This window comes from Condylura cristata, unplaced genomic scaffold (assembly GCF_000260355.1).
Source record: "Condylura cristata isolate star-nosed mole 26May11 unplaced genomic scaffold, ConCri1.0 scaffold00008, whole genome shotgun sequence".
Classification (NCBI taxonomy): domain Eukaryota; kingdom Metazoa; phylum Chordata; class Mammalia; order Eulipotyphla; family Talpidae; genus Condylura; species Condylura cristata.
Window position 1 is genome coordinate 57,768,501 of NW_004567109.1, and position 20,447 is coordinate 57,788,947.

The 20,447-nt window shown below is 33.3% G+C and overlaps 1 protein-coding gene across 4 annotated transcripts in view; it reads left to right on the top strand.

The window, feature by feature from the left end:
* The window catches only part of RANBP17 (RAN binding protein 17), a 307,270-nt gene that overhangs the window by 72,596 nt on the left and 214,227 nt on the right, over positions 1-20,447 (top strand). For all 4 annotated transcript variants that reach the window (XM_012722309.1, XM_012722311.1, XM_012722312.1 and 1 more), the window contains 2 exons: positions 5,436-5,541; positions 12,214-12,349. In XM_012722309.1, coding sequence (XP_012577763.1) covers positions 5,436-5,541; positions 12,214-12,349 — 242 coding nt within the window. The remainder of the gene's footprint in view (positions 1-5,435; positions 5,542-12,213; positions 12,350-20,447) is intronic.

The window sequence follows — 20,447 nt, forward strand, 5'->3', positions numbered from 1 at the left end:
CAGAGAGGGGAGCAGAACAGGGAGATCGATGAAGTACACTGCTGAGGGGAGCAGTGGGTGGGTCAGGAGAGGTTAGGAGAAGTCTGCCACGCCATGTGGTCACCTCCCGGGACAGGCGGAATCGAACTCATGCGGAAGTGGCTTTAGCTTCTTAGTGCTGTGCTTTAACCTGCTGCACCACCAGGGAGGGCCCGAGAACAGACGATGATAACAGATACTTTGGAATGTGATTTTGGCAGTTCCTCAAAATGCTGAAATAGCAGCAATTCCACTTCCAGGAATACCTGAGAATACTATATACCAATGGTCATGGTAGCCTTAGTTCTAAAACTAACAGGTAAAAATAACTCCAATATCTGCTATCTGATATATGGATAAAGCAAATGTGCTCTGTCCAAACAATTGAGTGTTATTTGATCAGGAAAATGTTGACACACCAGTTCAAGCTACAATTATATGATCCTCACATACATCATGCTAAATGAAAAAAAAAATACAAAAAACAGACATAATGACCACATATTGCATGATTTCATCTATATGAAATCTCCAGAATGGGAAAGTCTAATGTAGATTAGTGATTGATTAGGATTATGGGGGCATGGGTTCAAATGGCATTTCTTGTAGGAGGTATGATAATCTTAATTTAGATTGTAATGGTGGTTGCACAATCCTCTTTTAAACTTGAGTTTTATAAGTAGGTGAATTGTGTGATCCACAAATTACATTTCACTAAAGTTGTTTTTAAAAAGGAAGTAGGTTGATGGATATTGAGGTTCCTAGTATATTATTGGCGTTGGAAGATTTGTCTTTGCACATATTATAGTCGCTACTGATTATGATATAGAATATTCTTGAAAGAATAATTGGCCAGTAATTGCACCTTCAAAAAGCAAAGAAAAATAACTTGAAAGAGAATATATTGTTGCAACTAATAAGGGTATTTACATAGATATTAAATGGAAGAAGCAATGAGATTAAACAGTAATCAAAAGCCACCTCCCAAAACAAATTCCAGACCATATAGTTTCACTAGTGGGTTTTACCAAACTTTCAAAGACAAACTAATATCTATCCTTAAACCCCAAAATAATTGAAGCTGGAAGGCCTCCAAGCACATCCTGTCAGACTCACATTACCTTGGTACCAAAAGAAGACAAGACCACAAAAGAGAAAACTATCAACTAATGGTCCTGATGAACTTATAAGCAGAAGTCCTCAACAGAACCTTCATAAATGGAATCTACTAATACATCCAAAGATGCAAGGATGATTCAGTATATGCAAGTCAATAATGAAATTCATTATATAAACATACGGAAAGATAAAAATCATATGATCTTATCAATAGATGTAGAAAAAAATTGATAAGATCCAACATCTATGTGTGTTTAAAAAAAAAAAAAGCTCTGGTAAAATGGGGATAATTGGAAAATACCCAACATATTTAGAGGCCATATACTAGAAACCCACAACTAGCATATATAATGGTGAAAACTGAAAGCTTTTTCTCTAAGAGCAGGTCCATGACAAGGATGTCTCCTTTGACCACTCAATTCAACATTGTATTGGAAGCTCTAGCTAGAGTATTTAGGCAAGAACACAATATTAAAGGAATCTAAGTTGGGAAAGAAATGTAACTCATTTGCAGATTACATAATTTACATAGAAAACTTTAAAATTCTGCTAAACTCCACTAAGTTGTATTTTTTAAAAAATGTTAGAACCAATAAATGAGTATAGCAAAGAGTTAGGCTACAAAGTAAATATATAAAAATCTGTTGTATTCCTGTTTTTAGACAGCAAACTAGAAGAGAAAGAAAATGAGAAAATTACATTGAGTTACATCAAAAAAAATTAAATACTTAGTAATAAACAGCAAAGAAGGTAAAAGAAAAACAGAAAGTTTAAGACATTAAAAAAATAGAATACAGTAATAAATGGAAAGATTTCCTTGCTCATGGATTGGAAGAGTTCATTACCAAAATGGCTATCTTATACAGATTCAGTGCACCCCTATCAGGTTCAGCGGAATTCTTCAAAGAAATAAAGGAAGCTTTAACAAAATCCTTATGTAGCCACAAATGATCTGGAATAGCCAAAGTAACCCTTACAAAAACTGAGGAATAGTGGAAGTATCACACTATTTGTTAGATTTCAAATTACATTACAGCACTACAGTAACCAAGTAGTACGTTCCAGAATGAAAATGAACACCACGACCATTTGAATAGAACTGAGAGTGCAGAAGTAAATCCATACTTATGTGGACAGTGTATTTATGACAAGGGAACCAAGAGTATAGAATGAAGAAAGGAATGTGTCTTTAGTAATTTTTTTTTTTGAAAAGTAGACCACTATCTCTCACCGTATATAATAAAGAATTCAAAGTAGACTATAATCTCAAAAGAACAACCGAAAACAGAAAATACATAAAAGAAAGCACAGGTAAAACACTTTGTAACAGTGGCTTCAGTGATGTCTTTTGAAACTTGACTCCAATAGCATAGTAAACTAATGTAAAAATAAACAATGGGGCTACATCAAACTGAAAAGTTTCCACACAATGAAAAGAATTTATCATCAAAACAAAAAGTACCATACTGTATAGGAGGAAATAATTGCACATTGTATGTCTAAAGGGATCTAATATACAAGATCTGTGAGTACACACAGCTCAACAAAGAGAAAATGAATAACCCAATTTTAAAAAGTGCAGAATTTAGCAAAATAGACACTTTTCCAAAAAAAAAAAAAGATATATATGGCCAATGGGTACATGAAAAAACCTTTATCACTGATCATTAAGGAACTACTAATGAAAACCACAATGAGATACCATCTCACACCTTGGAGAGTGGCCCATATCAAGAAGTCTAGAAACAACAAATGTTAAAGAAAGACGTGATGAAAAAAAGGAACATTGTTATACAGTTGGTGGGAAAGTAGACTGGTCAAGTACCTATGGAAAACAGTATGAAGACATCTCAAAATTTATAAATTAAATCTAACACATGATCAGCAATCCCACTCCTAATTATCTACCTGAAAGATGCAAAACACTAAAAGGATATATGCATTCCTTTGTCCATTGCAGCATTTTTTTGCAATGATTATTGTAATCAAGTTATGAAAAGTTATGTCATTTAGAGCCGAGTGACAGATCATTGGACTGAGAATGTGTGTGTGTGTGTGTGTGTGTGTAACACTACTCAATGGAATTCTACTCAATTATGCAAAAAAATGAAATCTTGCATGTTATAGCATGGATGGAATTCGGTTATGCTAAGAAAAATTAAATCAGCAGTGGGAAGACAAAGACAAAACCAAACCAAAATAAACCCTAAAAATGTGACTGTAGAACTCAAGCTATTACAAAGGGACAGTGGTATGAAGGGAGTGAAAGAGGAAGGGGACCCAATGGACTGTGGAGGAAAATAATGGTATAAGTGGTATTGTGACATACATCTGGAGATATATTAATCTGTACCTCCAAAGTAGGTACAGTCTTGAAATCATTGTTTACCTTAATAAAGTAATACTAAAAGAAAAAAGAATGCTGAAAGATAAAGATGCAAAGCTGACTGATAAGATAGAATAATATGATAGAAAGAGGGAGAATTTTTGGGGAAGTAGTACTACTTCCAGAGCTACTTCATGTTCAAGACCCAAGATATAAGAAGTGTGGGAAAGAAAGCAGCTACCATTTTAGAAGGCCCAGGAAAGAAACAGGATTTTTTTTTTTTTTTAGAGGTATCTTTATGTGAAGATAATTTTAATTTTTTAAATAATAGTTTATTTTTATATCATTTTGTGCATTTTTCCATCTCAGTTGTAATGCCCTTGGGCTTCCCATCACCAAATCACCTGTGTGCCATCACCAAAGCCCAGTGCATTTCTCTCCCCCCACTGTTTTTGATCCCATTCCCCACCCCACCCCCATAAATTGTCTCTGGTATATAACTGTTCATTATTATTATTTTCTCACCTGGTCTGTTATACTCCTACTACGAGTAAAACCATTCAGCATTTTTCCTTTTCTTTTTGGCTTATTTCACTAAGCATGATCTTTTCCAGCTCCATCCATGTTGCTGCAAAAGACATGTGAAGAAACAGGATGCATTTTTAATAGCTTTCATTTATCATGTAACACTTTTGAAGGACATATATTAGTTTTCTTAAAACACTGTTTCCAATACGAACTGTTTTTGCTGTGACCTTTTTTACTAAAATGGTACATGCCTTAAAACTGAATCCCTTTTACCCATAGTTGATCAAATTACTGTCCCTTGTTCTTTTTAATATTTCACATCATTAATGTAAAAGACTACATAATTGGTCAATTATGATATTTGCCAGGTTATGTTTCTAACGTACAGAAAGTTCATCTCCTCAATAGGCTTGTGTCTTCTCCAGAAATTTAGTCAAGTGAAGTCTGCTGGTATTTACAGAAATACAGGCTGCACCTGTGCTCTTTCTACATTTACTTACCTTCCTAAGCCTTCTAACAAGTGATCTTGCAGGACTACTCAATTTAATAACTTGTAAAAAACTCTTTAGTTCACTTGAAAAGATTTCCTGATACAGAAACATTATGAAATAATATGCTGATCTTGAAAACTCAGTTTTCAAGAAAAAGCACAAAATTTCTTCTTAGCGATATAGTTGGTATTGATTCATAGAAATCTCAAAACTCTTAGAGAATCTGTGACATACATTGATGAATTTAGATATGTAAAAATAACATTCTTAAAAGTCATTCCACAAATTCTACCCTTTCTAAAATCAGTCAGGTTTTGCTGCCTCAAAGTAAAATTTGTGAAAACTAGATGTTGTTGTTTCTACCATTGTTGCAAAGTATGTAATCCTTTTCTGCTGTATCCATGAAGTTAATTTGGCTGTCAAACAACCAGATTGGTTTTTCAAAAACTATCCCAACATATACAAAGGGAGTAGACTTTTTAACATCTATTATGTTCCAATCAAGAATAATATTAGAATTAATCAGACTGGTGCTACCCTGAACACCCACCAGTCAGAAAGAGTGCTATCTGTTGGATCATACTAGTACTTACTACAAGCCCTGGTCCAAATGTTACAGTTGGTGACTTTCTATTATATTTAATTTTAATCATAAGTCTTTATTGGTATTATTTTACCATTTTGTAGGTCAAAACAATAAGGTGAAAAGTTAAGTAACTGATCTAGGATCATAGCAAAATGGTAGATCTAGGAGTCAAACAGTTTTATCTGGCTCTAAAATCTTGTTAGTTTCACTGTTATACTGCCTGTTTATAACTATGAAGAATTGAATGTGCAATAGTTGATCACTTATTTGGAAGGATATACTATTTGCTAATTTTGGAATTTTCTGAAAAGAAAAATTTTGGCACTATCAATACTTGCTAAACATTTGCCTTCTTTTTATGAATTAGGACGTCTTGCATGGCTGGTGTACTTAGTGGGAACAGTTGTTGGAGGAAGATTAACCTATACCAGCACAGATGAACATGATGCTATGGATGGAGAACTATCCTGTCGGTAAGTAAAAACCAAGCTATTTACCAAAAAAAAAAAAGTGAAATAATTAAGAAATAAAGTTACTGTGCTGTTACTGCGACCTGAAACTTTTAGGACTTGACCTTTTGGGAAAGGTTTTTATTTTCCTTTTTACTGATGAGAAAACCAAGACTTGGAGGTTAAGTGATTATGTAAGTCAAACCTTCAACAAATGGTTAAATATAGTTTATTTTAAATATATTCACATATATTTATATTTCAGACATTTTTTAATTCTGATGATGATTTAAGTTGCTTTTTGTTTCTTAGGACTTGATAAAGCATACAAAATAGGTGTGTATAAGGATGGTGGAAAAATACGATGACATCCACTATACAAAAAGCAATGACTAGTTAGTTACCCAGTACAAATGTTATGACTATTGACTAGGTTATTCACCCTAATAAGATGGAGTGAATTACTCACCTTAAAGTTCTATTCTTGGCCCTCCCTAGGCCGCTTAAGCCACTTAAGAATGATTTCTATCCCTGCCCCAGAGATGATCCACAAGGTGTGGCAGACCTCTCCTGACCTGCCCACTGCTCCCTTCGGCAGTGTACTTCATCAGTCTGCCTGTTCTGCTCCCCACTCTGTCTCTGGTGAAGCCTCTCACTGCCCCTGCACTTCTGGCTTGTACCCCAGTTCTGTATAAATAAATAAATAAATATTAAAAAAAAAGTTCTATTCTCTATTGAGGAAAATACCTACTCATGAATAATGTTAGTGAATTGGCTTTTCATATATTTTATGTTGAATAACATCTTTATAGCAAAACAATAAATGTTTTGTGAACACAATTCAAATGCAAAGTCATATATTAATTTGGAGATAACTACTGCTGTCATTTTGTTAAAAGAATTTGAGTTTATTTCTTACTTAAGCTTGAGTGTATATGTACACTGTATTTATATGTGTGTGTGTATATATATATAAACTATATGTATTTCAACTATTTAAAAAGAAAAATTTACTCTAATAATGTTTTGCAAACTAAAATGAGGATAATAATAATACCTACCTTGTTTTGCACTATTGATAGAATTAAATGAGTTAGTATTTTACAATACTTAGAATAGTACCTGACAAATAGTAGGCACTGTATACCAAGAGAAAATCAGACCTAGTATTGTCAACATTTACCTATACATGAACTATGCTAGACTGTACCATAATTTAAAGAGACCCTTGTTTCTTAAATTTTGTAGTTTCTCAATTTTCTGCATTATAAAATGCTTTGAGGTAAATGTTTTTTGGGTTATATCTCTAGGTAGATCAAAATAATTTTGTTAGTGTTAATTCCTAAAGCTGATACCTAGTTGAATGTTAGATAGCATTTTAAAGATGGTAAATGCATGTTACTGTCTTTCTACAAAAGTTACACCAGTTTTTCTGAACCCAAAGGCTATCAGAATTAGCATATTTTTCTACAGTTGAATACTAAAAATAGGATTCTTATTATATTTGCTAGTTTATAACTAACAGATAATTGTTTTAATTCATATTGCTTACTTATAAATAGTGTCAAATACTCAGTTTAGCCAATTTGTGTTTTTGTATTTTTTTCTGTATTTTTTGTGCTTTTGTGATTTTATATGTGTGTGTGCATATATGTAAAATATACAATATCACTTAGAAGGATTTCTTTTGTGATTATTCTGCCTTACTTATTTCTAAGAACTCAGTGTATGTCAAAGATATTAATATTTTGTTAGTCATTCTGAAAATGTTTTCCACATGGTTTTAATTTAGAATTTTTTTTAACTCTCTTTAAATATTTATATATTCAGATCTATGACTTTTTTCTTTCGAGTCTACAGAAATATCTGACATTTATTTTGTTTTACATATTTTTACCACAGCTTTCAGAATGATAACCATCTAATGCCTCATCATCTGGGGCTTTGAATTACTACTTTCCTCTGACACAAAATTCTTATGCCTTTCAAAGCTTTTTATTCTTTTCCATTGATCTTTGAAATCCTAAACCCACTGTCACCTTGCTAAAAAATAAAGTCCTTAAAATTGGTATGACTACATGAGAAGAAAAGTCTCTTTCATTCATATTCCTATTTTCAATTTGTTTGCATTTTGAATAAAAAATTTCCTTTCATTCTTTTTATTTTTCCACCTATAAAGTAGCTCTTTTCAGTAACATTTGAAGCTGAACAGTACATAAATATTTATTTTTCTATGATTTTTTCAATGCCAGTAGCAATTCATTTAAAATATTAATGAATTTTTAGAATGAATTTAAAATCCTTAAAAATCGTTAGCTTTCAAATATTGATAAGATTCATGTGGAAGCACAAGAAAACCTTGAATAGCCAAAATTCTCATGACTACAAAGAGAGCATAACAATCTCATACTTCAAGCTATACTACAAAGCAATAATGATCAAAATGCATGGTACTGGAACAAGAACAGACACACAGACCAGTGGATTCGTATAGAAAATCTAGATATAAACCCACAAGTTGATGGGCAGCTATTCTTTGACAAAGGAGCAAAGAAGATACAATAGAACAAAGAAAGCTTGTTCAACAAATGGTACTGGGAAAACTGGGAAGCTACATGCAAAAAAATGAAACAAGATCACTACCATGCACCATGCATAGCAACCAACTCAAAGTGAATTAAAGACCTAGACATAAGCACAGAAACCATAAAATACCTGGAAGCAAAGATGGGTGAAACACTATACAACATACACCTCAATAACATCTTTAAAGATACAACACCCAATGCAATAATAGTGAAGGAAAGGATAAACAGATGGATTACATCAAGTTAAAGAGGTTCTGTATAACAAAAGAGACATTACAAAAAACAGACATCTCACTGATTGGGAAAAAATTTTCTCACACAATACTAGTAATAAAACATTGATCACAAAGATATACAAAGACCTGATGAAACTCAGCAAAAATAAATAACCCCATCAAAAACTGGGCAGAAGACATTTCTCCAAAGAGGAAATGCAGATGGCCAACAAGCATATGGAAAAACGTTCATCACTTGTATAAGGAAGATCCAATTAAACCCATTTCACACCAGTGAGAATGGCACATCTTAAAACAACTAGCATCAACAAATGTTAACCAGGATGTGGAGGAAAAGGAACTCTCCTACTTGCTAGTGGGAATGCAAACTGATACAACCACTATGGAAAGCTGTTTGGAGATTTCTCAAAAAGCTCAAAATGTCCCAGCAATCCCACTCCTAGTTATATACACAAAGGACACAAAAACATTGATTCAAAAGGACACCTGCACCTCCATGTTTATTGCTGCTCTATTTACAATAGGGAAAATGTGGAATCAACCCAAATGCTCCAAAACAGATGACTAGATTAAGAAGATGTGAAACATACACACAGTGGAATATTACTCAGCAGTCAAAAAGATAAACTCATGCCTTTTGCAGCCACATGGATGGGCCTGGAAGGTATTATGCTTAGTGAAATAACCTAGAAAGAGAAAGAAAAATATCAGATAGTTTCACTCATATCAGGAGTCTAAGGGATCAGGGAAGAAAAATAAAGAGAGAGAGAGACTTAACAGATGTAAAAGAGTAAAAATGAAAACAAATGTACAACCATATAAACCAGAGACATTTTTGGGGGGTGGGAAGGGGAATGGGATCGGAATTGGGGTGGAAAGAGTGCACTGGACTGTGGTGATGGCACATGGGTGAATTGGTGATGGGAAGCCCATGGGGATTAAAACTGAGCTCGAAAAATGCACAAAATGAAGAATGATGTAAAAAAAAAAATGGGCAGAAGAGCTAACGACATTTCTTAAAAGAGGAAATGCAGATTGCCAACAAACATGAAAAAATGTTCAACATCACTTGTAATAAGGGAGATGCAAATTAAAACCACAATGAGATACCACCTCACACCAGTGAGAATGGACCATCTTAAAGCAACTAGCAACAACAAATGTTGGCAAGGATGTGGAGGAAAAGGAACTCTCCTGCACTGCTGGTGGGAATGCAAACTAGTACAACTACTTTATGGAAAACTGTTTGGAGGTTTCTCAAACTGCTAAACATGGAGCTTCCATATGTCTCAGCAGTCCCACTCCTAGGTATCTGCCCAAAAGACACAAAAACACTAATTCAAAAAGATACCTGCACCCCCATTTTTATTGCTGCTTTTTTTTTCTGGGGTACAGGCCAGAGGTGCAGGGGCGGTGAGAGGATTCGCCAGAGACAGAGTGGGGAACAGAACAGGCAGATAAATGAAGTACCTGCTGAGTTTTTTTGTTTTTGTTTTTGTTTTTTTTTTTAACAACAGGAAAGACATGGAACCAAGCCCAATGCTCAAAAGTAGATGTCTGGATTAAAAAGATGTGGCACATATATACAGTGGCATATTACTTAGCAGTTAAAAAAGATAAACTAATGCCTTTTGCAGCAACATGGATGGAGCTGGAAGGGATGATGCTTCATAGCATTCACTTGTATGATGCCCTTTTGCAGCAACATGGATGGAGCTGGAAGGGATGATGCAATGCCAATGGATTTACTTGTAGCAGGAGTATAAAGGACCATGGGGAAAAATAATAATAATGAACAACTATATACCAGACACATTTTATGGGGGTGGAGTGAGGAATGGGATAAAAAATGGAGGTGGGGGAAGTGCACTGAACTATGGTGATGGCACATGAGTGATTTGGTAATGGGAAGTCCACAGGGATTACAACTGAGATGGGAAAAGGCACAAAAATGATGTTTAAAAAAAAAACTTATTTAAAAGAAATAGTTTCAGACTAAGGGTACAGTTTGCCTCTACTACCTTTTAATATAACATTCATTATGGTATACTAAATTTTTGAAAGTTTTAGTTAGTTTGAATTTATTTATTTTTATCAAAGTAACATTGGTTTGGGCCTTCCATGGTGGTGCACCAGGCTAAAGCGTAGCACTATGAAGCTATCTGCAGCCACTGCATCATATGGTAGATATATTTGGGGAAACTGCCAGGATGCTTTCTATAGGGGCTGAACCAGTCTACAAACTCACTAACAATGTATGAGGGTTTGTTTCTCTCCATATCCTTACCAATACTTGTTGTTTCTGGTCTTTTTGATATGGGCCATTCTTCAAGGTATGAGATGGTATCTGATGGTTTTGATTTGTATATACTTGATGATCAGTGATGATGAACATTTTAAAGATCTCAGACTGTATTACAGAGCTATAATAATCAAAACAGCATAGTACTGAAACAAAAAGATACACAGTCCAATGGAATATAATTGACAACCCCCAAATAAATCCACACTTAAAATGGACAGTTAATCTAAGACACAGGAGCCAGGTGTATACATTGAGAAAGGGAAACCTTTTCAACATACGGTGTTGGGAGTACCAGACAGCCACATGCAGAAGAATAAAACTAGATCACTTTCTCACATCATATGCAAAAATTAACTCAAATGGATTAAAGACTTGAACCTAAATCCCGAATCCAGAAAATACATAGAAGAAAACAGGCAGAACACTTCATAGCATTCACTTGTATGATGCCTGTATATATGTGTCTCCAATAGCAAGAGGAACAAAAGAATGTAAGCAGTGGCATCTCAAGGTAAAGATCATCAGCGCAGCAAAAGAAAAGAGAAGACATAATTAACAGTGTTAATTGTGTACATATATATGGTCTGTGTACATTTGTAAAGGAAGTGGATGGGTCAGGGCTGCGCATTAGCTGTTTTTTGCATGTAGAAAAAGGAAAAGAAGGTGCGCCTTTCTCAGCCACCTCTACTTCTGTCTCTTAAAATAATTATCATACTATCCTGATATTGTTAATACCAGGCACGTGGCAGACATTTATTAGAAAATTTTAATGAAAATAGATAATAGGGGGATTTCTCTTTTGAGAGTTCTAGTTTAAGCTTTTTATTATATTGAATTAAACTTTTTGCTCTTAAGTAATTTAACTTAACCTTCAGTTCATTTATAATTTTGTAATAATAATACTTGCACACTTAGATTAGAAATATTTGGTTTTAAGAATATCTTATAATTTATTTCATTTAAAAATTTTCTTATTAAGAAAGTATTATAACCTGGTTCCTCTTGACTTTTTTGAATCATCAATCATCAATCCTCTTGATTTTGAATCATGTAATCCCCAAACATTTAATTATATTTTAAAAATCTAAAATTAAGTGAAAGTAAAATACAAAACTACTCATTCAATGTTATTCTTTTACTAAAAATTTATATATGCATGTCTGTGTGTGTGTGTATATATATATATAAAATACCTAACAAATTATAGATTTTTATCTATGTATTACCTATATATGTATATCATCGTATATATATATATATATCATCATGTATATATATATAATCTGTGTGCTTACATAGATTTTTAAATAAAATTAATCAGGTTTGTATGCATATATATATGTAGTCAACATATATGTATATATGTATATGTTATGTCTCAGGGAAAAAGGCAGGATTTTTTCTTAGTGGCAGGATTTTCATGATTGAAAAAGATATTTTTCTTTGTAATCTTTTGTATTTCCCTCCTTTTTACAATGACTACATATTGCATTACTTTGATAATAAATGTTTTAATGTTGTTTCTCTAAGAATTTTTACTGATGCTTTATTTTTCCTTCATGAAAAGAGTCTTTCAGCTTATATCTTTAATGGATACTGGATTGCCTCAGTGTTCTAATGAGAAGATAGAACTTGCAATTCTCTGGTTCTTGGATCAGTTTCGTAAAACATATGTTGGCGATCAACTTCAAAGAACATCAAAGGTAGGTTTTTACTAGAGATTAAAGTGTTGGTGAAGATCAAGAAATATGTCCACATATTAACAGCTTTAAGCTGAATCTTTTATTTGGACTTTTTCTATATAAGTTTAATTAATCAGTTTAAATTGATTGATTAATTTACATTGGCACAGTGTAAAATTAATTTGCTTTTATGCCTAGGTTTTTCAATTGATTGGCAGAGTTAGTGACTACTTTTTACAAAGGTAGTCATTAAACAACTAGGATTATATGAAATACTCTAATGAATTTTGCCTAACTATATTGTATTTTAAGACAGAAACATCAGATAGACAAATACCTTGACATTATTCAGGGTATTTTATGTGAATTCCAATATTTTTAGTGAAACTTGTGACACAACGTAAAATTTTTCTGCTTTTCCTTTCCTCTTCTTTCCCTTCTCATCCCTTTTCCTCTCATTTTTCTTCCTCTCTGTTCTTTCTCCCTGATCTTCCTCCATTTCACTCCCTCCTCCCTTCCCCCTCCCTCCCCCATTCTCCTTACTCCTCTTTCCTGCTCCTCCCCCACTCTTTCCTTCCCTCTTCTGCTCCTGCTGCTACTGATAGATTAGTTCCCCTTTTCAGTCCTAAGGATAATCCTGTCTTCTTTGGATTTTTAATAATGTTAAAAGATTTCTTATTTGAAAATTCTATAATACTCTACATTAAACGGAGCTTTTTTTCCTCCTGAAAAATTTAGTTCAACCTTTATTTGTGGTTTTTGAACAATAATAGTTGTGTAGTAGTATAAATTTTTTTTGTTTGATTTTGCTTAGGTTATCCTTTATTTCTTTCTTTAAGAAAATGATATAGCTTGATGCTTTCTTTCTGGAATATATATTTTATTCTTTGATCTAAGAAAGAATTATATCACTAAATTTTACTTGGGATTTAGTAGTCATTGAATGATCAGATTAGAGAAGAAAAGGAATATCTAGAAATAAGTGTTTAGGTTGGCAGTATGACAATTAGAATTGGATAAAACTGCATGGTATGAAATTTATACAGTGTGGTACTTGAAGGTTGCATATAAATCATAATTATGGCAATATTATTTTCAAAGCATTTTGTGGTTTAGCCTTTCCAAGAATAAATACTTTGCAAATGTTATTAATCCAATACCCATTTGGCTTGAGTTTTAAATCAGAACAGTATAATATGGAGTAGAAAAAAACTTCAAATTACTGTGTTAAAATACTTAGAAATGTATGAAGACTAGTTCCTTTAGGGAAATGAGATTTGGGAATTAATTTTCTGAAAATTTTTGAACTACTTATGTAAGAGGTATAATATTTTAATCTAAATATATGGTTTAATATAAGGTAATTTTTAAAGTAGTGAGTTATAAAAGATCAGGTTTTTTTTTTTCTTAAAGCTTTCATACTAGAGAAAAATCAAGATTCTTTTTTTAACTTTAGCATTTTGATATACGCATCTAACCCTATTTTCAAGGAGAGTTTAGTCGTTAAGTGGTTTATTTCTAAGGTTCCTATTGCATAACCTCAGAATGGAACAGAAGTTTCACACCTTTCTTTTTCTCTGGCTTGTTTGCCTTAGTGGGAATGATTTTGGGTGTCCCTAATGTGTACGCCAGCTCTTCTTAGAACTCTACATAATCTCGTGTGCTTTATAGTAAATCTACAATGTTGATATTATTATCTCCATTTTACAAATGAAAGAATGGGGTCTCTAAGACATTTCTATGTTCTCTTTAATTTTCTGGTTACCAACTTAGGAAAACTAGATGGAAAATATTTTTTGGTGAGTGAATTCTTGCATTTCAAAATTTAGCAAAAAGGGAGCAAAGCATAATAGTAAGTGCATAATGTTTACTGTGTACTCATTTTAAACCAGAAACTATACTCAGCGCTCTTAAACACAATCTCATTTAATCGAATCACATAATTATATAACTGTCAAAATGTTTTTGCAATCTCTTTCCTTTGTTATATGTACTAATCTGTTTTACGCTCTAGTAGTTTTCTCAATTCTGGGCCTTTGTATGGAATGTTCCTACTGCTTAAAATACTGCTTACTTTGTTTATTTTTTTGAGTTGTATTTGCAAACTTTATTTCCTGAAATGTACCTTAATAATACTTGTATCTTGGAATAAGCCAGTGGAGACCACTTCACCTTACTATTGTAACTCCTATTTATCTTTCACATCAGACACTCCATCCTTTAGAACATACTTCCTATAAGTTAGAAAAGTTCATTTTCTTTGTTTTCTAAGCATTGTATATCCCCTGTTTTAACACTTACTACACCATCCTGTAATTATTTATTATATATATAGCCTCTAAGTTGTTAGTACTGTTTCTACCATTTTATTGTTATCACCTCTAGGTGCCTGACATACTATTTGTATGCTTTCTTTGAAATAATGGTTGAATGTATGTTTAGTAGAATTCCATAAGAATTACATCTCATATATAATACTTATGTAATTAAATTGCAAATCTACTTGAATGAAGTTATTCATCAGTTTTAAATAAGATATACTATAGAGCATCTTGAAAATTTTGCAAAAGCCTATATATGCAAAATAATATAATTCATAGAAATAAATTTTTCAGTAACCAAGGTGGAATCTTTGAAGAGTCCTAAGTGGTCTAAATAATAGAAGTATGTATGTCTTGTAAGTGAGAAAGAAGCCATAATAGCAGTTTTAGGTATTTACTGAATAGTTAATTAGTGCTGGAGACTTTGCTCAGTATGGAAGGGGTATCTAGTATCTCACCAAAAGTCTTCTGAAATAGTTATTTTATTAACACCTCCTGTCCCTTTTTACTGATACAGAAACCGAGGCTTGGAATTGTTAGTTAAAATGTCTACATGGTTAACCCTGCATGTGAACCCAGGACACCTGGTACCAGAATCTGTGTGCTGCTTACTAATTTGCTATTTTGCTTCCTATTGTGTCGTTCAGTGGAATATTGAATAGGCCCTTTAAACTCAATAGATTCTGTACCAGGAACTCTTTTCTTAGGCACTTCTCACCCACTTTCCCATTTTGAGGAATAAGTTTGAATTTAAAATCTCCACTTTTTCTTATTCTTACTAGACTTATCACCAAGCTTGGCTGATTTTATTTTTATTTTTATTTTTAAACATCACTCAGTTCTCCTTTTTCAGGCTCCTTCCCTTTTTATCTTCATTGTTACTGTTAGTTATTTCTCAACTAAATTTCAAAAGTATTTTGTCTCCCCTTTTTATTTTTATTGAACTTTCTCCACACTCCACTCCATTTCCCACAGTGCCACCAGAATAATCTTTTTCTTCATTAGAAAACCAGAGAGATCAATGACATTAACTTTCATATACCCGTCTTTCACTTTTATGAGATCTGAATGCTTTTAGATCTGTATATTTTAAAATTAAGTATCAACAATCTTTTGTTGCTCTGATTCTGTTTCTTATTACCCAAAATAACTACTCTCTAACATTAGCATTATTTTCATGAGTGATTTTGTTTTTCCACTTTTCTATGTTTAGAAATAAAACATAGTATTTTAACATTACATGAAATTATATAGAAACTTGCCCATTTTGATCAAAACTTTTTAATATTATCCACCATAATACTTATACTTTTGGTTATTTTATTTATTAAATGAAGTTACAGTGTATTACCATTGTATTTATTCATTCATTTTTCCCATTGATATAAGTTGAGTTGTTTCTAATTTTAAAGTTTACAAAAAATAATGTGATAAACATTTCTATTGTCATTCCCCTCAAGCATGTATGTGAGTTTTTTTGAAGGCAAATATTAGGAGTGGAATTGCTGAACTGTGGAATGTACGTATCTTCAGCTTTACAAGATATTGTTAGTTGACTTCATAACAGTTGTAATAGTGTTTTCCTCTGCTAGAAGAGTATGTGTTGTTGTGTATTGTCACAATACTTGTTTTTTGTCAGACTTTAAACTTTGCCAGTCTCCAGGAAACTCATTTCTTGCTCTGCCATTTTCTGCTAAAATTCATACTGATTTCCCACTATTTACAAAATAAACTCCTCATTGTCTACCTTTGCAGGCTTTCCTTTTGAAACTACTTTCTACTCTGTTTCATGATGTATATGTGCTGCTCTTTTCCTCTTGCTTATTCCTCTTTATTATACAACAAATATTAACATGTAGCTACCATGTAACAAGACCAGGAATACAAAGGCAAATAGGGTGATTTATTTCCCTAGTAAGTTTTTAATTAAAGAGGAAGGTGGGCAAGTAAAGAAAAACAAATAAAATTTACTACTTTTGCATTTAAACAGTACATAAATGGGGGTGAGGGGTGGGAAGAGTGTTAAATGCTGCTGGAACATTTTGTTACCTCATTTTGAAAATTTGAATTATTACTTTACAGGATATGAAAATCAAAATGTGTAAGAGGACTGTTAGTGTGAAAAACAGGAGATTATAATTTAGAGATAGAGAGAATTTTTTTTTTTTTAAAGATTTATTTATTTACGCATACAGAACTGGGGTACAGGCCAGAGGCTCAGGGTCGGCGAGAGGCTTCACCAGAGACAGAGTGGGGAGCAGAACAGGCAGATCGACGAAGTACACTGCTGAGGGGAGCAGCGGGCGGGTCAGGAGAGGTCTGCCACGCCATGTGGTCACCTCCGGGGCAGGCGGGAATCGAACTCATGCGGAAGTGGCTTTAGGTCTCAGTGCTGTGCTTTAACCCGCTGCGCCACCAGGGAGGGCCGAGAGAATTTTTTTTTAACACTAGAAGCCCAGACTATAAACCGAAAGGTTAAGTTCTACCCATATTAAAAGTAAAAACTTCTATGGATCAAAATACATAATAGATGAAGTGAAAGACAAGCTTTGGACAGGTGAGATGTTTGCAATATATGTAATGTAAAATGAGTCAATATTCAGTCATATAAATAGCTTATATGAATCAATAAGAAAACAATTTAGTAGGAAAGAACAATTCACAGAATTAGAAATCACATATACCAATCAACATGAAAAATAACCATCTTGTCATGAATTAAGAGAAATGCAAATTATAGTGAAATACATTTCATACCTATTAACTGGAGACAGTAAAATGTCTGATAAAAGTAAGTATTTGTTAGGAAATGGAAGTTAACATATTTATCCCCTGAGGGTACAATCCAAATTGGTAAAATCTCTTTAGAAAACAGTATAGCAATAGCTTAAGAAATTTGCAAATGTGTATCCTCTTGGACCAAAAAATAACAACTTCTAACAGTACAATTTAACGGAGTTCACATACATACAGTGGTTCATATTAAAGGATAGTTTTGGCATACAAACAATGTAAAATTGAATTTTTAAAATACCATATCAAAACCCAAAAAAAATGTATGGGAGTAAATCTCATGAAAGACATGCAAGACCTGTACACTTTCACTCCAAAACAATGTCAAAAGAAATTAAATGAAACCAAATACATTGACAGATATATGTCATACTTCATCTATTGGAAATAGTATTGTCAAGGTCACTTAGCACAGCAAAACAAGCTATGATTACAATGTCATCAAATAGAAAATATAAATGAAAAGACAGACATTATTTTAAAAGAAACAAATTCTGTTGTTGAAAAATAGAATAACTGATTTGCAAAGTTTACTAGAGAGCCTCCCATTGTACTTAAACTGAGAATAATTAGTGAACTTGAGATTGATTATGTTGGGCTACTATACTAAATACCATTGACTGGGTAGCTTGCATAACAAATTTTTTTATTTCTTACAATGTGGAGGCTAGAAATCCCAGATATAGGTTCCAAAATTTTCAGTTCTTAATGGGGACCCTCTTTCTGGGTATTTCTTCCTGTGACCTTCCTTGGTGCACATATTTTATGAGTGTTGATCCTACCATGAGACCCCACCCTCATGACCTCATCTAGCCTTAATACTCTTTCCAAAGACCACCTTCTGATTCCATCCCACTGAGGAATAGAGTTCTAACATAAATTTGTTTAGGGGAACACAAATATGCAGACTGTATAGCAGATGGATGGAGATTACAGTATTCAGAAAGCTGGGGGGAAGAAGTAAAGAAAAACTAACAACTTCTGAGAACCTTGAATCACTATTACACACACCAATAAATTATAAAGTACCTAGTGGGGACAGAAATTGAGAAAGGAGCAGAAAAATATATTTAAAGTCATAAAGATTAAAATGTACTATGTGTGAGGCCCTCCCTGGTGGCGCAGTGGGTTAAAGCACAGCACTAAGCTAAAGCCACTTCTACATGAGTTCGATTCCCACCTGCCCCGGAGGTGACCACATGGCGTGGCAGACCTCTCCTGACCCGTCCGCTGCTCCCCTCAGCAGTGTACTTCGTCGATCTGCCTGTTCTGCTCTCCACTCTGTCTCTGGTGAAGCCTCTTGCCGCCTGAGACTCTGGCCTGTACCCCAGTTCTATATGCACAAATAAATAAATCTTAAAAAAAAATGTACTATGTGTGATAAAAAGTATGTGACACATTAAAGAAGTACAACATAAGAGATCCACAGTAAAAATTCATAATAGTAAAAATGTTGAATGACAAAGAAAATTTTTGAAAGTAACAGGAGGAAAAACTTCTCATCATATACAAAGGAACTCCTGTAAGAGTAATAGTTACCTTCTCTTTAGAAATTGCAGTCTGGGAACAGTTGGCAATATAGCCAAAGAAACTGGTAACCCAGAATCCCATTACCATAAAATTATCTTTCAGAAAGAAATGAGACTTAAAAACATTTTCAGCTAGACAAAAATGGGAATAATCCATTGCTAATAGAGTTATTTTGTAAGAAGTACTAAAGAAAGTCTTGCAGACTGAAAGTAAGTGACCTCTGTTGAATCCACATGAATATGAATGAAAAATCAAAGAGCATCAGTGAGTGTAATTAACCATTTATAAAATACAGTACTTCTCTTAAATGATTTTAACAGCGGTAGTGTAAAATACTTATATATTTTATCCACTCATTAATGATGGCATATAAAAGATAGAGATGTAAGATGTAATATATTTGCCAATAGTATTGCAAAGGTGAGTGGGAACAAAGGTTTAGAACAAAGAAATGATATATAAGATTTTATCTCTACAGTGATTAATAAAGTGAATCAGAAATAGTAAACAAGAATTTTAAAGAACACTTTATAATACATATTCTTTCTTTTTTTTCCTCCTAATTTCTTTAAAAGACATAGTTACTTAGAGTAATAACAATTTATTTGGGGGCGTTAGTAAAATACATGTGTAATATGTTACAACTAAAATAATAGTATTAGAAAGAGAGAAAATGTAATTACACTATATAGGTATAGCATTTCTTTCTTTTTTAATGAGATGATAATTTTTTCCCCTTCTTTTTTTACAGTATGACCTAAGGGTTAAGTAACATGTGTAACATCTTTGTTCATTTCTGTACAATGTTTTATTTCTCCTCTCAGGTGTAATCCCTATAGAATTCTCACCACCAGGTCACCCATGAGCCATTACCATAGTCTATTGTACTCTTCCTGTCCCTGTTTTAATCCTTTTGTCCCCCTCCTACATGGCCCCCTGACCATCTCCTGTTTATACTTTTGTGCTAATTTTCTCTCTCTCTCTCTCTTTTTTTTTCCTGATCACTTATTGGTTCTCCTATATTCCTCCCATAAGTGAAACCATCCAATATTTTTATTTGTTCTTATGGTTTATTTCGCTGAGCATCTATGCTGCTGCAAATGGCATGAGTTTATCTTTTTGATTGCTGAATAGTATTCCACTGTGTACATATACCATAGCTTCTTGATTCAGTCATCTACTTTTAAGCATTTAGATTGTTTCCATGTCTTACCTGTTGTAGCTAGTGCTGCAGTAAGCAAAGGAATGCAGGTTTCTTTTTGAATTAAAGTTTTGGTGTTTTTTTTTTTTTTATATTATTCATACAAGGGTCAGAGGTTGTGCAGGGGTGGTAAGAAAATTCACCAGAGATGGAGTGGGGAACAGAATGGCAGATCTACTGAACACACTGCTGAGGGAAGCAGGTGGCAAGACAGGAAAGGTCTGTCACACCATGTGGGTCACCTCCCTGGCCAAGGATTGAACTTGTGCTTCAT